The sequence below is a fragment of the Ambystoma mexicanum genome, chromosome 2p, assembly GCF_040938575.1.
Source record: "Ambystoma mexicanum isolate Mex_15411 chromosome 2p, UKY_AmexF1_1, whole genome shotgun sequence".
NCBI classification, from domain to species: domain Eukaryota; kingdom Metazoa; phylum Chordata; class Amphibia; order Caudata; family Ambystomatidae; genus Ambystoma; species Ambystoma mexicanum.
In genome coordinates, this window is record NC_090923.1 from 1,029,130,305 (window position 1) to 1,029,143,431 (window position 13,127).

The 13,127-nt window shown below is 45.2% G+C and overlaps 1 protein-coding gene across 1 annotated transcript in view; it reads right to left on the reverse strand.

Annotated features, from left to right (window-relative positions):
• SF3B2 (splicing factor 3b subunit 2) overlaps positions 1-13,127 on the reverse strand; it is a 633,281-nt gene that overhangs the window by 353,835 nt on the left and 266,319 nt on the right. The window contains exon 8 of the mRNA XM_069644893.1: positions 1,944-2,029. Within this exon, the coding sequence (XP_069500994.1) occupies positions 1,944-2,029 (86 nt within the window). The remainder of the gene's footprint in view (positions 1-1,943; positions 2,030-13,127) is intronic.

The window sequence follows — 13,127 nt, forward strand, 5'->3', positions numbered from 1 at the left end:
GGCGTGCAGAGTAAATCTCAAGAAGGACCTTTCCACCAAAAAATGGTGAGAAACAGAAGACCGGGCCAGTTTGACAAAATGGGCACGCATGGGTGCTATTACTGCAGCTGCAATTGCAGCCTGCTTTAAACAATGGTAGGAAAAAGTAAACCTTGCCTAGAGCCTTCTCCATTGATCCCTGCTGCAAAGTTCCTTCTGAACACTCATGCTCCAAGAATAAGGAAAGACTTAAAGGATTGGGCCTTTTTCCTTGAAAAGAAAATGTGTTTAAAAGTTACTTACTTGCAAAAGAGTTGGTTGGTAACTTTAACTCTAAGAGTGAACAGTTACAATAGTCCTTACTTACCTTGGATGTGTGATGCACTATCCTTAAAAGTATGGTTAACATCTCTCTCTCCTTAGAAACCGTTTTGCCATTCTAATAGAAAGTAGACGTGAAGGTATATTACTCACCTGTGATTAGGGTGTGCCTCTTCCCAAAGGTAATGTGTTGGTTTCACCTGATTATGCCGTTGAGGATAATTGTATGAATGTCCCCCAACTGGGTCTCGTTTCCCCTGATTTGTTGTTAGCCTGTATTTGGTTGTTACCTAACTAGAATAACTGAGTCATTCAGTAAAGTGTAACATTAGGGTTTACTTTACCTGTGCTATCGAAACCCATTGAGTTTGGTTGTAACTGTCCCTTAGTCATGCATAAGTAACTTGTATTGCTGGGAAATGTCTAACCTAGACTTCATTGGGAGATTGAAAAGTATATGGTTTTCCTTACATTGAGTTAGCTGTGTGCCATCCAAAAATAAGTTACTGCTTATCTCAATCTCTGTTTCACTGATCTCAAAAGCACCTGTAATTGAATATTATATCCTTAGGTTTTACTCACTTAGTATAACTGTGTTATCACAAAAGTAGTTATAGGTTTTTACTGTACCTGGAATAAGTGTTCCACTATTCACAAACCGTAAACTGTCCAGTTGACTAATTATGTGATTTGTTACGGAGAGTCATTATACAACTGGTAGGGTCTACTGCCCTGGCATTACTGAATGTCATTGTGAAATTAACCATTGGTTTTAACTCCCCAAGACTAGGTGTGCTCTATACTGAATGTGTATGAAAAGGTTTGACTTCCATAGAATTACTGTTAGGAGTTCCAAATAAGGTTTATGCTTTTGTCTGTGCACCTTCAAGTGTTTTATAATTGTGATTACATATAATGTGTAATAGTGCTCACTTACTCCTGGCTGTATCTGGGCCTACTTGTATTTAAATAAATCATTAATTTTTACATAGTGTTTCTATGGACCATTGGTATTACAATTTCATTTGTACTGATTCTACGGCCCTCTCTCCGTCCTAAAATAAGCATAGCTGCTCTATGCTACCATGAACTCAGGTGGTACAGCCTTATACTAAGAGTGGGGTCTTGTACTGCCTCAGTTGAATGGTTTTACTAAGCCCTTAGTTGGACTTCAGAAAAACTGTCCTAACAATCTCCCCACAGGACAATGGCCACTCAGAAGCACGTCAGGGTCACCTACAATGGCCAACAGATGGAGCGAACAAGCAGCAGCCAGCTATACCACTTTCAGGCCAGGATAGTTCAACTCGGTACCACTAGAACATCATCAAGGAGGATGCTTCCAAGGGACCTCACTGCTGGCTCGGAAGACATCCAGCAAAGGACAGCTACTCACATGAGTATGGGGGAGGCCACGGGATGTGGAGGAGACTCAGTTAAGGACTCCCAAATTGTAAATAAGTATGGCAGAGCAAGATCCCAAGTAGCATCCCCATCCTTACCAGCATTGTTCCACAAGCTCCAGAACAAATGAGATCAACCTATAAGGCTGGTCTAAGTCAGCCCACCAATCACAACACAGGAAAGTATGTGAATCTACGAACGACGAAACACCAGAACACTGACAAACAAGCCTCGAGTACCTCCTTCTTGGTCAACACTGAGCCATCATCTTCTGAATCGGAGACCTTGGCAACAACAGCTTCTACTGGCTCTTTTTCTTCTGCCTCTGAAAGAAAACAAAGATAAGAATTATACTCACTTCACCCTCCAGCATGTCAACCACAGATGGCATTGAAGATTGATTTTTAAATTCATCCGGGTTGTGGGGAAGGGGGGCGGGTGAACATTTGGTGTTTATGAGGCCACCACAGTTATGGTGAACAGGGAGTCCCTAAATTTAGCCCAAACCCAATCAAGGTCTTGTGGAAGTTACTTACCAACTGTAACTCTCTTTCGATTGGGTGTTTCTCCCACGTATTCAGCATCTTAGATATTCGGGTCTTCAGCTTTGCTGCTTCGGAAAAAGAAATGGCACCCCAGAGGGCTCTGTGCTCGAGATTACTGCATCTATGTCCCTCGAGGGCTGCCATCAAGCGTCATCATCTGTAGTAAAAGGGCTCGAGCCTCGCCAGTTGGCTTCAGTTCTGCTTTTCTCAATGTACCAGCTGAGTAGTTGAACAGGCGTCCTTAGACCTCCAGCTCTCAAGGAATTTAGAGTGCAATTGATGTAAACTGTACGGTGGGGTAGGCTGGGGGGGGTTGATGAGGAATACGTGGGAGGAACATCCAATCGAAAGAACGTTCAGTTGCTAAGTTACTTGTTCTTCGAATGGATTGTGTCGTCCCACGTATTCCTCATTCTTAGATAGGCTCCCAAAGCAGTATGAATTTGGAGGTGGGAGTACCAGAAAATATTAATCATGAATTGTATGAGGGACGGCTTTGGCAAACGGACCACCTTGTTATGTTGAATCTAGAGAATAGTGCTTTACAAACATGTGTATAGACGACCAGGTGGCCACTGCACAACTGTCCTGCACAGGGACCCCCCCTCTGAAGAGCCGTTTAAGTTGCCATGCCCCTAGTTGAATGAACTCTTAGCCCATCCGGAGGATCTTTTCCAGCCAACTTGTAACATTCAGTGATTGCAAAAATGATCCATCTGGACAGTGTTTGTTTCTTACCTCTAAACCCAATTTATGCCCTGTATATCCGACAAACAGTTGTTCACTTTGTCGAAATTTTGTCAATCTGGAAATCTAAAAACTGAGCCCTTTTGGGGTCCAGTCTGTGTAATCTTTCTTTCTCCTTACTCGCATGAAGAGGAAGAAAGAAAGAAGGTAAAATGATTTCTCTGACAGGTGAAAGTCAGAGACCATCTTTGGCAAAAATGAGAGTTTTACTTTAAGCGTAAGCTTGTCCTTATGGAAAATGTTATGAGGAGGCTTACAAGAGAGAGCCTGTAACTCACTCACCCTGCGGGCTGATGTAAGTGCCTCTAGAATGATTGTTTTTAAAGTAAGGAGTCTTAGTGGGCAAGAGTGCAAGGGCTCAAATGGAATACATGTAAGGAACTTTAAAACTAAGTTGAAATCCCAAACAGGTACTTGAAATGGAGTTGGAGGGTACACATTTGTGAGACCCTTCAGGAATTGAATAAACAAAGGCATTTTGAAGTAGGACACTTCTTATGAGGAGCGCTTTAAAATAGATAACGCTGCCAAGTATCCCTTTATCGTGCCAACTTGGAGCTCCAAATTGGCCAAGTGTAAAAGCAAAGAAAGCACCATAGGAGTATTACATAGGAATAGATCCACATTCTTGTCCTTGCACCAGTTATTGAGCTTGTTCCAACAACAACGGTAGCACATCTTTGTTGCTGGCCTTCTGGCCGAAAGCAAACTCTCCATTACGTTGTGCGGGAGGTCTCAATCTTTATTTCTCAGCCTCTCAGAAACAATGCGTGAAGGCTGAGTGTCTTGACCTCTGGGTGGAGAACCCGACCTTCCTCTTGCTAGAGGAGATCCTTTCTTTGTGAAAGACGTATTGGAGGGCAGATAGACATGTCCAGAAGGTCTGGGTACCATGTTCTCCTGGCCCAATCTGGGGAAATTAGGATCATGGGTTTCCTGAACTTTCTCAAACTCCTGATTACATGAGGAATCATGGGGACTGGAGGAAACACGTACAGAAGTGGAAATTCCCAGTCCATCACAAACGTGTCTCCTACAGCTCCTCTTGGAGGAAATTCCCTTGAGCAGTACTGATCACACTTACGGGTAACACTGGTCGCAGACAGATCCACTTGAGGGGTTCCCCAAAGGGTGAAGATCTCTTGAAGGACTTCCTGAGCTATCTCCCACTCATGGGCCACTCTGCCTACTCTGAGCGTCCGCCGCCGTGTTCTTCTCCCCAGCTAGGTCAACTGCTGACAGAGATCCCTTCTTGTATTGCCCAGAACCAGAGCTGCATTGCCTCTCTGCACAGTGGTAGTGACCCTACACCCTCTCTTTTGTTGAGGTAGTACATGGCCACTGTGTTGTCAGTCCTTATCAGGACATTCTTTCCCCGTACAAGGTGCAACAAGGCCTTCAGAGCTAGTCTGATCACCCTCAGCTCCAAAAGGTTGATGTATAGTTTGGACTCCGATGGAGACCAGTGACCGCTGATTGACAGATCGTTGGTGTGGGCTCCCCACTCCGTGAGTGAGGCGTCCGTCACTACCATTATCTCCGGCCATGGTTGCCAAAAAGGTTCTCCCTTGAGAATATTGTCCTTGCAAGTCCCACCATAGCAGATCTTGAGCCACTCTGGTCAGAACCTGCAAATGATCCGATATATTCCCCGAAAATTGGGACCATTTCAGTCCTGAGGGCCCATTGAAGGGATCTCATTCTCAATCTGGCCTTTGGCACCAGAAAAATGCAGGATGCTATGAGGCTGAGCAACCTTAGAAAAGCAAAGGCCGGTGCTAGGCAAGGTGTTTATGCAGTACCCTTTGGGACCACTACACACAACTAGGACTACAGGTGTAAGCAAAACTAACAAGTCTGTACTACACAGTTTGGGTAGCAGAGCTGAGCAGCAAGGCTCATATCAAGATGGAATGTGAGCTGTAATGATGTTACACAGAGGTCTACAATCACAAGTGTTCAAAAAAACTCACTCAAGGTTTCTTTGATAAATACTAATTTATCTGTCAGTTATAAAACATTCATAAGAAGGAGGCAATTATATACCACACAAATACACTTCAACACTATTTCAGAAATACTTTTCAAGAGGAGTAAAAGGCAAATATTAGAACATAAAATGTTAGTTATTCCTAGACAGTGCAAATATGTAGGGTTCACCAGAAGAGTTAATTCAATTCAATAGGCTAGGTCAAACTCAATGGGCTAAAGTCTTTGATAGAATAAAGCAGCTCTGGTAGATAAACGGAAAAGTCTCTGCAAAAGTTCTTAGGAATAGTTTGTAGCAAGAAGAATCATATGTTGGGTCACAAGCTGATTAAGCCTGTAAGTTGGGAAGGTTTCAAGCACTTTTCACTGCGAGAGGCAAATACTTGTTGGGAAGAATTCTCATAAATGTGCCAATTCCCTTCACCTTAGAGACCCCCAAAAACTTTGCAGGATTGAGGCCTTGATTTTTTACCTGGCGAGTGTGTGACCCTTTTCCCCACTCTCTCATGTGTTTCGGAATGCGTTTCACTCGTGTTTTCTGTGGTTATGGAGTCTAACCAACGCCACAGGCATCTTTTCATTTGTGTCACACAGCACCCTCAGTGCAGTGGTACAGGGAAACCTTTTCAGGCTTTCCCAAGGTTTAAATACATTCTCTGTGATAAACTACTGTTTCCCAGAGAAAGTAAAGTGAAATTGACTTTGCTACTCTTTAAATTCCTAGACCCAGCACACCCCATCTTACAATAGAGTGCTGGAGGGGTTACTTATTATCCCCTGTGTCTAGATACTCACGTAGCAGTCAAATGCTATCCGTTGCTCTCAGAATGGCTGGTGGCAGTGGTCTTACAACGAACTACCATGATTTTTCCCGACCGCCAACACTGGTAGCGGTAAATCGCGGGAGCCATGTTTTTCAAGATGGTGTCTTTGCTTAAATAGGTCCTAGTGGTCTTTTTATGCCATTTCTTTTTTAGAAAGGTCCTTCGAGTTTGTCTCTGCACAGCAAACTAGGTTTGGTCCCTTTGTTCCTTTGGCTTTGGTGGGCTTCAGGAGTGAAGACCGCCTCTGGCGCCTGAGTGTGTGGGGTGGGCAAGAAGTAAGGGAGGTACCCGAAACTCCCTGTGCTTAGTCACCTAACAGACCCAAATGCACTCTGGCGCGATTGGCTGGCTGACTGTCCAGCAAGGACAGCCACACTTCTGTGTGAGTGGCAGCTAGGTTGGAATGAATGTGAGAAAACTGTTTAAAAGGCGAGTCTCTTGGCTTGGAAGGCAGAGTCGACGAACGAAAGAACCGAAGAATAGCTGGAAGTTGACGGCTGCTGCAACTCTAGGGCCGTTGGTTTGGCCGGTGAAGCCCTGCTGCAGGTCCGAATCGCCAAGTTCATCTCGACAGAGAAGCCCCTTCAAGGACGACTTCTTCCTTTGAGTTGGTGGGACCAATCAACTCGTAAGCCACCTGGACACAATTCTCGGAGCTGGTTGTATTTTCCTCAGAGTGCTGCAGTAAACTGAATAGCCAGGGAGAAGGACACCAGTTTGTGTGCTTGAAGACAGCTACCGGAATCAAAGGATTTTGCCAGTTTGCCAGCTTTGTGACCAGTCCCCGTGCAGGTGTCCCCCGACGTCGTCCCTCTTGCAAACACACGACTGAGGCTCAGGAACAGCAAGATCTGCAGGAACTGCCAGGAACAGACGTCTTCAGCTAGCTGTATCTTTTTCTTCAATCTAAGGTACTGTGAAAACCTGACCGAGAGAACTTACCTCTCACTGTGAAAGTGCGTGAAACTTGTTTTTACTTATACAAGACTCTAGCCCATTGACTTTGGCCTACCTACTGCATTGGAACAACTCCTCTGGTGAACTCAAATTATTTGCACTGTTTAAGAATAATTCTACTATTTGTTTTATTAACATATGCCTTTTTGCTCCTACTTCAAATGCTCTTAATGCCATTTAAATGTTTGTATGTTTAAATGACTCAGAACCTGATAGTGTGAAGTACTGTAGTATATTATTGTGTGATATGGATTGCCTCCTTTTAGTGATTGTTTTCTCACTGACTGTAATAAATTAATACGTTTTTTTAACAAGAAATCTTGAGTATAAGTGTCTATTTGAATACTTGTAACTGTAGACCTCTGTGTAACCTCATTACAAGCTCACATTCCCTCTTGAGATAAGCTTGGCTGCTCAGCTCGCTACCAAAAACTGTGTGGAACAGACTTCTAACTAACAAAGGTTAGTTTTGCCAAGGGAGTGGACAAGGTAGAAGCGCAGTGTTGCCGCACACCATGATTTTGGTTTTAGTGGGGTTTAAAAGGAGGTGGTATATTGTCATCCATCAGTCAAGGCTTCAAGGTCAGGCTGGGGGTTGGAGTCCGAGTTGTGAATGTTAAGGACGATTTGGGTATCGTCATTTCATATCGAAGGAGTCATTTAGTATGGTTCCCGAGTGTTCTCCTGTGCAGGTGGATGAGAATACTTCTTTTATGACCGAGGGGAGGAAGGGGTCAAGGGGTGAACCAGATGGTTTGCTAACAGATAGGTCAAGAAATTCATCTCTGGTGATGGATCCAAATGAATCGAAGGTGGGTGAATTGGGGGTTGGGGTGTGGGTCGGGGGGGGGGGTAGATGGATTGGTCGGTTGTTGGGGAGTAGGGGGGCGGTAAAGTTTGTTGTTAAAGGAGGTCGTCCTGTCAAGAGCGGTGGTGTAGGAGTGTAGGGAGAGGGAGTCGCAGAGCAATTGCGATGAGGCAGATTGGGTAGAGGTGCAAGCAGGTTTGATGAATTCAGATATGATTCTATGTCTATGGAGTTTTTGCTGTGGTTTCTACAGATGAGAATCTGATTGTTTAATAGGCTTTTTTGGCTTTCCGGATTTTAGCTTTGTAGTTGCGATGGTGCAAGGCGAAAGTGGATCTGCTGGTGATTCTCGCCATTTGTGTTTGAGATTTATTTTGCTTTTTGGCATTCCTCAGTTCGGGCGTGAACCATTTGGGAATGGTCCATTGCGTGAGGAAGCAGGGCGCAAGGGGGTGAGAGGAAGAGTAGATGGTTAAGGATATGTCTGGAGGGGTCATTGTAGGCGATCTATCTAAGAAGCACGGCTTTGGCACGGTCAGGAAGGATCTTTACTTTGTTCTAGTATTTGAGGTCAGGGGGCGGGGGGAAGAGCCAGGAGGAGTGTTGGGGGGTTGAGGGGACAGGGCAGAGGATGGAGAAAGGGATGAAGTGGTCGGACCAGATGAGTGGTGTGGGGGTGGATAGATGAATCAGGTCATGGGAGCTGAAGATGGTATCTAGGGTGTGCCCTCTAGAGTGGGTTAGACTGTTCATATGAAGGTAAAGGTTGAGCGCATCAAGATTGTCAACCAGTGGACGGGTCATGGGGTTGGAGGGAATGTCTAACCGGATGATGAGGTCTCCTAGGAGATTTAGAGAAGGGTGGTTTACTTGAGTGGTGGCTATAGAGTCACAGAGGTTGTTTGAGAAATGTCTGTCGTATCCAAGTGGTCTGTAGATGAGTAGGAAGCTGTGGGAGAAAGTCAGGGGTAGCAAGAGTTTAACTTGAAGGGATTCAAATGATGGAATGCATGTAGATTTAATGAGTGAGATGGAGAAATGAGATTTGATGAGGACTGCCATGTCGCCTCGTCTGGAAGGTCTGTTGAGCGAGTAGCCGGGGGGCGAGGGGGGACACTGTGTGCAACTGGGGCAAAGTTGTCGGAGAACCAGGTTTCAGTGATCAATACTAGTTCTGGTTTGTCCGAGGACAGGAGGTCGAAGATGCTGCGTCTGTTTTTCACTACAGAGCGGGCATTAAAAAGGATGCATTTGACTTTGGGACACAGAGGGGGGGATAGTGAGGGGGTAGGGTGACAGCAGGTTCTGAGTGACAGGGTTAAATTGGTGGAAGCTGGGAAGAGTAGGCGGGCAGAGGAGGATATGTGAGGGGTGTGGGTAGAGTCAAGGAGGGGCGGGCGAGTGGACAGATTGTCAGCGAGTGAAGGGGGGGTTTATGGGGTTCGATATTGGAGTGAGTCTGGAAGGAATCAGGGGGGTCTGGTGTGCAGGGTGAGAAGTCGAGAGTGGGTGGAAGCAGGGTGAGCGTGGGGGGTGGGAGGGAAGTGTTGGGGTAGGGGAGGTCGGGTTGAGATGGAAGTGGTGAGGAGTAGATCATCGCGAAGGGCGACCAGGCTTGTTTTCTACTTTTTATGGGTTTCGGTGCAGTAGGGGTATGAGGGGGGTTGGTGGGTCGGAGGGTGATGGTGAAGAAGTTACACGACACAGTAATCTCTTGGTCTAACTATCTAGATGCAAGGCAGGCTAAGGGTGCTGGATACTTTGGACTCACTATTTAGATGCTACACAGTCTTAAGAGGGCGGAGTACAACAAAGTAAACTTTTTGCGCGCCCTATCTAGATACGAGGCAGGCTAAGAGGGCAGAATACCACACTGTAATCTCATGGGCTTACTATCTAGATGTGGAACAGGTTGAGGGGCAGACTGGTAGACTATAACACAGCTATCTTTTGAGCGCACTATTGAGATGTGAGACAGGCTAAGAGGGCTGAATACAACACTAATCTCTTGGGCACACTATCTAGATGTCGAGAAATGCAAAACAGGAACAATTGTATTCTGCCAGTCTAAAATGTGTTCAACACAGTAGTAGCTATGGTGCAATAATCATAAGTGAGTGAGACAGGCAGAACCAACACAGAAATCTCTTTGGTGCACTATCAAGATGTGGGATAGGCTGATAGGAACAATTTCTTAAGCATTTTAGATTGGCAGAATACAACACAGTCGTAGCAGAATACAACACAGTCGTAGTTAAGGTGCAACAGTTCTAAGTTAGTGACAGGCTACGAGGGGCACATTCAATGAGTCTATGACGCATACTATTTTAACACAGGTCAGTCTGAATTGATTATTGTACTGTGGGAGCCACCTTGGCTACACTTGCATTGCTGGTTGACAGCTGGCCTCTAACTTAAGTGACCCCTAAACTCCCTTTCAAATGTTCGCAATATTTTAGAAACTTTTGTCTTACTTTGGCTTTGCCATTGCTTGTTCACACAAGCACTCTGAAAGTTGGGAACATGTTTGTTATCTAATTTAACTCGACCCAGATGCTTGGAACTGATCACTTGACCCCAGAGACCCCACAGTCATTGTTTCCAGCCTCAAACACTATGTGGTACTTTGATGAACTTTTGGGCACAAGTCCCCACATATTTTAGGCATGGACTTCTGAAGTTAGGATTGAATCTCTGTGGACTAGTAGTGCTAATACTAATCTGTACCTTCCTTTTCAGGGGTTTGATATGTATTTTGCCCTACTCCAGTAATTGTATATATGTACAAGGCATAAAACAAGTGGCAACGCAATTTGCAATACAATACTAATCATTAGAGTTTCATTAAATCAATCATGTCACACTAACTGCGATATGATTTTCAAGAGTGAGGCTCTCTTAAAGTTATTACTATTGAAGCCTAAACTAAACTATCGGTCTGAGCTGAAACATTCTTTCAATTCATGTGCTCAGCCGTGGGGCTGACACACGTGCTGCCATCTAAAGCGCATGGGCAGACAAGCAAGCAGAGGCCCAGCAGCTCGACTCACAGACTTACTGCATTTGCTTCCCAGTTATCGTCCCGTCGGGATTAGTAAGGGTAGATCGAAGCAGAGGCTTCCAAATGTATTTATGTGACTGTCGCCAACTGTTAGGGAGAATTCTCATAATGTGCTAATTCCCTCACCTTAGAGACCCCCAGCAACTTCGCTGGATTTTTGAGGACTTGATTTTTTACCTGGAGTGTGACCCTTTTTTCCACTCATGTGTTTTGAAATGTGTTTTACTCTTGTGTTTTCTTTGGTTATGGAGTCTAACCAACTCCATAGGCATCATTTTTTCATTTGTGTCACACCGCACCCTCAGTGCAGTAGCACAGGGAAACCTTTTCAGGCTTTACCTTCTCTAGGATAAACTACTGTTTCCCAGAGTAAGTAAAGTGAAATTGACTTTACTAGTCTTTAAATTCCTAGACCCAGCACCCCTATCGAGTGCTGGAGGGGTTACTTAGTATCCCCTGTGTCTAGATACTCATGTAGCAGTCAAATGCTACCCTTTCCTATCGAAATGGCTGGTGGCAGTGGTTTTACAACAAACTACCATGATTTTTCCCGACCACGAAAACCGGTAGCTAAAAAATCGCAGGCGCCATGTTTTTCAAGATGGCGCCTGAGCTTCCTTTGTTTAAACAGGTCCTGCTCGTCTTTTTTCGCCATCTTTTTGGAAAGGTCCTTCTAGAGTTGGTCTCTTCACACCAAACCAGGTTTGGTCCCTTTGTGTGCCTTTAGCGGGCTTCAGGACTGAAAACCGCCTCTGGCACTCGAGTGTCTAGGGTGGGCAGGAAGTGAGGCAGGTGCCCGGAACTCCCTGTGCTTGGTCTCCTAGGAGACCCAAGTGGACTCTGGCGTGATTGGCTGGCTGACTGTCCGGCAAGGACAGCCACCCCGCTGGGTGAGCGGCAGCTAGGCTGGAATTAATGGGAGGAAACTGGATAAAAGGCAAGTCTCTTGGACTGAAAGGCAGAGTCAACCACTGGAACAAAAGAACCGAAGACGAGCTGCAAGAGGACGGCTGCTGCAACTACTGGACTGTTGGTTTGCCCGGTGGAGCCCTGCTGCAAGTCCGAATCGCCAAGTTCACCTCGACAGAGAAGCCCTGCAAGGACGACTTCTCCCTTTGAGTTGGTGGGACCAATGAACTCGTAAGCCACCTGGATACCATTCTCGGAGCTAGTTAGGATTAGCCAGGGAGAAGGACACCAGCTTGTGTGCTTGAAGAACAGCAACCGTAATCAAAGATTTGCCAATTTGCAAGCTTTGTGACCAGTCCCCGTGAAGTGCAGGAGTTCCCCGACATCCCCCCCCCCCCCCTCTTGTCCCCACGACTGAGGCTCAGGAACGGCGAGATCTGCAGGAACTGCCAGGAACAGAGTCTTCAACTGCGTCTTTTTCTTCAATATAAGGTACTTGGAAAACCCAACCGAGAGAACTTACCTCTCACCGCAAACGTTTGTGGAACTCTAGCAACTTGCAGGCCTAGTCAGCTTGTGACCCGACATGCAAACTTTTCTTCCGTGAACTACTTCCAAGAACCGTGGCAAAGACCTTTCCGTTTTAAATACCAGAACTATTTTTACTCATACAAGACACGAGTCCATTGACTTTGGCCTACCTATTGCATTGAATCAACTGTTCTAGTGAACCCAAACTATTTGCACTGTTTTGAAGTAACTGTAATATTCTTTTTATTATTGTCTTTTTTCTCCTACTTTAATGCTATTTTGCTCCTACTTCAAGGGAGCTCAACTGCTTAGCACTCAGTATTGTATAATTTTTGTGTGATATTGGTTGCCTCGTTTAGTGAATGCTTTATAAATGATTGTGTAATAAATTAATAATTGTTTTACCAAGAAACCTTGATTATAAGTGTATCTGAATTCTTCTCATTGTAAACCTCTGTGTAACACCCTTACAAGCTCACATTCCCTCTTGAGATAAGCCTGGCTGCTCAGCTCGCTACCAAAAACTGTGTGGTACAGACTTATACCAAAGGCTGGTTTTGCTTACACCTGTAGTCCTAGTTGTGTGTAGTGGTCTCACAGGCATGCAAACTTTGCCTAACAGTTAATAAAACGAATGAACAAGTTAACTAACTTTCTTTCGACTGGATGTTCCTTCCACATATTCCTCATCTTTGATAAATCCACTTTCAGCTTGCTGGCCTCGGAAAAGTCTTTCCCAGTAGAGGGCGCTGTGCGTCGACGTCCCTCGAGTCTGTGTCCCTCAAAGGCCTCTCTATCAGCGCTGATGTCACCCTAGGTATATAAAGACTCGTGTAGCGTCCGTTGCTCAGTTCCGTTTTGAGGTGCTGCGTTTCATCTGTCTGAGATGGTTAGTACCCTTGAAAGAGCGTAGGCTGCAACTACAAGGGAAGTTTTACTGTGGGGTAGGATGGGAGGGGCGATTAGGAATACGTGGGAGGAACATCCAGTCGAAAGAACGTTACAGTTGGTAAGTAACTTGATCTTCAACCTTATCCTTGCTAGACTCCCAA